This window comes from Buceros rhinoceros, unplaced genomic scaffold (assembly GCF_000710305.1).
Source record: "Buceros rhinoceros silvestris isolate BGI_N320 unplaced genomic scaffold, ASM71030v1 scaffold45719, whole genome shotgun sequence".
NCBI lineage: Eukaryota > Metazoa > Chordata > Aves > Bucerotiformes > Bucerotidae > Buceros > Buceros rhinoceros.
In genome coordinates, this window is record NW_010430609.1 from 4,327 (window position 1) to 8,617 (window position 4,291).

General features: G+C 57.1%; 1 protein-coding gene across 2 annotated transcripts in view; it reads left to right on the forward strand.

Annotated features, from left to right (window-relative positions):
- TMEM39B (transmembrane protein 39B) overlaps nucleotides 1-3,804 on the forward strand; it is a 6,394-nt gene extending 2,590 nt beyond the window's left edge. For both annotated transcript variants that reach the window (XM_010143083.1, XM_010143082.1), the window contains exons 4-10: nucleotides 26-234; nucleotides 514-597; nucleotides 1,063-1,217; nucleotides 1,606-1,942; nucleotides 2,686-2,873; nucleotides 2,988-3,108; nucleotides 3,429-3,804. In XM_010143083.1, the coding sequence (XP_010141385.1) occupies nucleotides 26-234; nucleotides 514-597; nucleotides 1,063-1,217; nucleotides 1,606-1,942; nucleotides 2,686-2,873; nucleotides 2,988-3,108; nucleotides 3,429-3,665 (1,331 nt within the window). In that variant the 3' untranslated portion in view covers nucleotides 3,666-3,804. The remainder of the gene's footprint in view (nucleotides 1-25; nucleotides 235-513; nucleotides 598-1,062; nucleotides 1,218-1,605; nucleotides 1,943-2,685; nucleotides 2,874-2,987; nucleotides 3,109-3,428) is intronic.
- Nucleotides 3,805-4,291: the final 487 nt, after the last annotated feature.

Genomic DNA, 4,291 nt, shown 5'->3' on the forward strand with positions numbered 1-4,291 from the left:
GTTTCCCCCGGCGGGGTGGGCTCAGTGACGGCCCTCTCCAGCCCGCCTCTGGCCACGCAAACGGTCGTCCCCCTGCGGCACTGTAAGATCCCAGAGCTGCCCGTGGAGAGGAGCGTGCTCTTTGAACTCCAGCTCTTCTTCTGTCATCTCGTGGCTCTCTTTGTCCACTACATCAATATCTACAAAACCGTGTGGTGGGACCCGCCCTCCCACCCCCCTTCACACACATCGCTGGTAAGCACCGAGGGGCGGCTGCTGTCCGGTACTGCCTGTCTCGCAGGGCCTTAGTCATAAAGTTTTCTGTAGATGTTTGATGCAAACTGCATGTGACTTCTCATCCCTGGGGGGTGCTCATGCCGCTCTTTACTTGGCAAATCGGGGGCAGTGGCTGGCTGCTTGGCATTCTCCTTCTCAGCCTGGGAGAGGGAGTCCAAGGAGGAGAGAACAACTTGGGCGCTTGGAGGTTTCTGCCGCCTGATGGAAAGCAGAATCATTTTGTTCTTATCACCGCAGAACTTTCACCTTATTGACTTCAACGTGCTGACAGTGACAACGATTGTCCTGGCACGCCGGCTGATCGGTGCTATTGTGAAGGAGGTAAAGCCCCCAGGCAGATCTCAGGACCGTCCTTCCCCTGCGGGTGAAATGTAAAGCTGCGTGTCCCTTTCCCAGACTTCCTAGGCTGTGGTAATTCTGCTTTCTTCCTCGTGAAGAGCAGCATTCGGCTCTCCCCTGGGCTGCTCTGGCTTTCTGCACGCAGGAGCCAGGCAGATCGGTCTCTGCTGGCCGCGGAAGCTCTCTGTGGTGAGCAGGTCCAGGGGAGTGGGCTGGTCACCCCAATGACCACCCGACCTGAATGAGAAACCCTGAGAGCTCTCCCCGTTCCACCCTCAGGAATGTGGGTTTGGGCAGTGCAGACTCGGCCTATAGAAGCCTCCCCTTGCTGGTGGCAGCCAGAGCCTCTCATCAGCTCTCCCTCGGTGCAGACAGGGTGATGTTACTGCTGGAGCACTGCTCACTTACTTTTTGCTTCCTGCCCAGCTCGCTCTTCTCTCCCCGCAGGCTTCGCAGAGCGGCAAAGTCTCGCTGCCGCGCTCCGTCTTCCTGGTGATCACTCGGTTTGCTGTTCTCACTGGCACAGGCTGGAGTTTGTGCCGATCAATAATTCACCTTTTCAGAACCTACTCCTTCCTCAACCTCCTGTTCCTCTGTTACCCGTAAGTATTTCCTCTGCCTCCTTGGCGTCATTTCTAGTGATGCTTCAGTGCAGCAGGTGTTGCTCCATTGAAATGAAGCTCTCAATTACCTGCTAACAGCTTTAACTGCCCTTTTCCCTCTTGCTGTGCCACAGTGCTGAGAAGAGGGAGCCAGTTCTGTCTCCAGCCAGGTGGTGGGAAGAACTCCCTCCTCTCTGGTGGGTGCAGGAGGAAGCATCTCCTAAAGGCCTGAGCCATGGGGCTTGTGTATGGAGATGGGGCTAGTGAAGCTCTTTTCTGGGGTGTAGGTAGGAGGGGCCAGTGAGGAGCGGGGTATGATGGTAATGCAAAGGCCCTGCACAGGGAGCTCGTGAGGAAGTAACCGCCCTTCTGCACTTTGCTGCTCCAGGTTTGGCATGTACATTCCCTTCCTCCAGCTGAATTGTGACCTCCGCAAGACGGGCCTCTTCTCCCAGGTGGCCAACATCGGCCCCAGAGAGACCAGTGAGGTGACCTCCCGGGGCCGGGACTACCTGACCGTCCTGAAGGAGACCTGGAAGCAGCACACTCGGCAGATGTATGGCATGGAGGCCATGCCCACGCATGCCTGCTGCCTCTCCCCAGACCTCATCCGCAACGAGGTGGAATACCTGAAGGTGGACTTTAACTGGCGGATGAAGGAGGTGCTGGTGAGCTCCATGCTCAGTGCCTACTACGTGGCCTTCGTGCCGGTCTGGTTCGTGAAGGTGAGGAAGGGCTCGGTCACCGCTGCTCCAGGGGGGGAGGTGGACACTGGGTTCTGGGCCTGGTTCTCAATTCTTAACTGGACCATGGGAGCGGTTGGGCGGGGGCTGCTCTGTGTGCAGCCGTACCAAACCCAGTGACAGAGGCCTTGGGGAAAGTGAGAAGCACACCCACCGGGTTTAGCTTTGCTTAAGCTCCAGAGGACAGTATTGTCCTGGTGGAGTGTGTCCTGAATTGTCTCCCATCTGCCTCCCTCCTGCCTGCCTGTGTGGCTGGAGGGCCTCCAGGCCGACCAGTCCTTCACACGCTGCCCTCTGAGGTCAGAGCTCCAGGACAAGGGGATTGACTTTAAGGTGGGAGGCAGTATGGAGGAGGATGGACCTTTTTAGGATCTTTAGCTGCTTTACTGAAGATCCTAAAATGTCGTACAGTGAGACGGAAGTCTCGTAGCCTGTCAGACCTCGGGGCTGAGCCCAAGTTCCCTTCGTCCAAGGGGCTGGTGCTGAGCCGGGGCACCCTCAGGAACTCTCCCCAGTGCTGGTGGCGGGTGGTGATAACGTCAGTGTTCTGCTACACCGTGTTCAGGAGCTGTGCAGCAGCCACCCTGTGTGGGCGCTTTTTTTCCGAGCAGGATTAACAGCTCGGTGAACAGCCCTCGCTCTACCTGCCCGCCTGCATCATGTTTGGGTGGCTGTGCGAGGCGAGGCTGTCCAAACACGTCACGTTCTTCTCGTCCTCCCCCCAGAACACTCAGTACTACGACAAACGTTGGTCGTGTGAGCTCTTCCTTCTGGTTTCCATCAGCACGTCTGTGATCCTGATGCAGTACCTCCTCCCTGCACGCTACTGCGACCTGCTCCACAAAGCCGCCGCACACCTGGGCTGCTGGCAGAAGGTCGACCCCGCGCTCTGCTCCAACGTGCTGCAGCACCAGTAAGGACCTCCTGGGGCTGGGGCTGGAGTCTGCTCTTAGGTGGGACGTCAGCAGCGCCCCGTCAGCCGTGGGGGTAGAAGTAAGAGCTGCTTCTGTCTGCGTGTCCCCCGCAGGTGGACGGAGGAGTGCATGTGGCCTCAGGGGGTGCTGGTGAAGCACAGCAAGAACGTGTACAAAGCCGTGGGTCACTACAATGTGGCGGTGCCCTCGGACGTCTCACACTTCCGCTTCCATGTAAGCTCACGTCTCCTTCCTGCAGACCGAGGTGCGGTGGTGCCTCGGCAGCTTTGTGGTCCCCTCCTCCTCAGCACCCGGGGCTGCAGGAGCCGGCTCTCGGAGCAGGAGAGCTGCCCGTGGGGTGAGCCGGGGTGGGGGAACGAGCGGGCTGGGTACAGCGTGTCACATTCATCCCGCGTCTCCCGCGGGTGACTGGCCCCTGCAGACTGGGGCTGTGTCCACGGATGTCTCATCCCAGAGGAATCCTCTCCAGCCTCTGCTCACACAGTCCGAAGGCCCTGACCTCACTCGGTACCTTATTGTGGTCTCTCCTGCAGTTCTTTTTCAGCAAACCGCTGCGAATTCTCAACATCCTGATTCTGCTGGAAGGAGCCGTCATCTTCTACCAACTTTACTCACTGATTTCTTCCGAGAAGTGGCACCAGACCATCTCGCTGGCTCTGATCCTCTTCAGCAATTACTACGCCTTCTTCAAGCTGCTGCGTGACCGTCTGGTGCTGGGCAAAGCCTACTCGTACTCTGCCAGCAGAGACTCGGAGCAGAAGTTAAATTAAAACAATTGCACTGCTGCTCGGCTGATTACAGAACAAACAAAATGAGGAACACTCAGAGCTTTGTATTTTTGTTACCACTGCTTTTTTTCTTTGATAACTGATGTAATTAAAAGGAAAAAACATATTTTTTTACTCCCAACAGTTGTTTGTGTGTTTGTTGTCTGGTTAAATCCCCCGAGAAGGCCTCCTCCTGTTTGGGCTTTCAAGTGGTGATTAATTAACCACAGCACTGCTTACTTTTGAGAGGTGCAAACACATTGGCTTCTGCTGGGGTCGAGGCTCCAGCTGGCAGTGAGTGGGAAGAGGAGAATTATGGCTGTAAGAGCTCACGACTCAAGTCTGGCTTCTGTGATGAGGAGTGAGCCCAGATCTGGCCTTTCTGGGGACCCTGAAGGAGCCCCGCAGCCCCCTCAATGGTCGTAGCCATAGGGGAGGCTGCGTTGCTTCATTAAAATGGGATTTTAATTGCTGTGCCTGCGGTGCTGCAGCCCATGGCAGATGATGGTCTGAGGTCCGCAGCGGTGTCGGGGGACTGGGAGCGCAGAGAGGGGTCTCGGGGTGGGGGAGACACTCCAGCTGCTCCTGCTTTTCCTTCCCACGATGGGGCTGGGTGTTCCCCCCGCCGC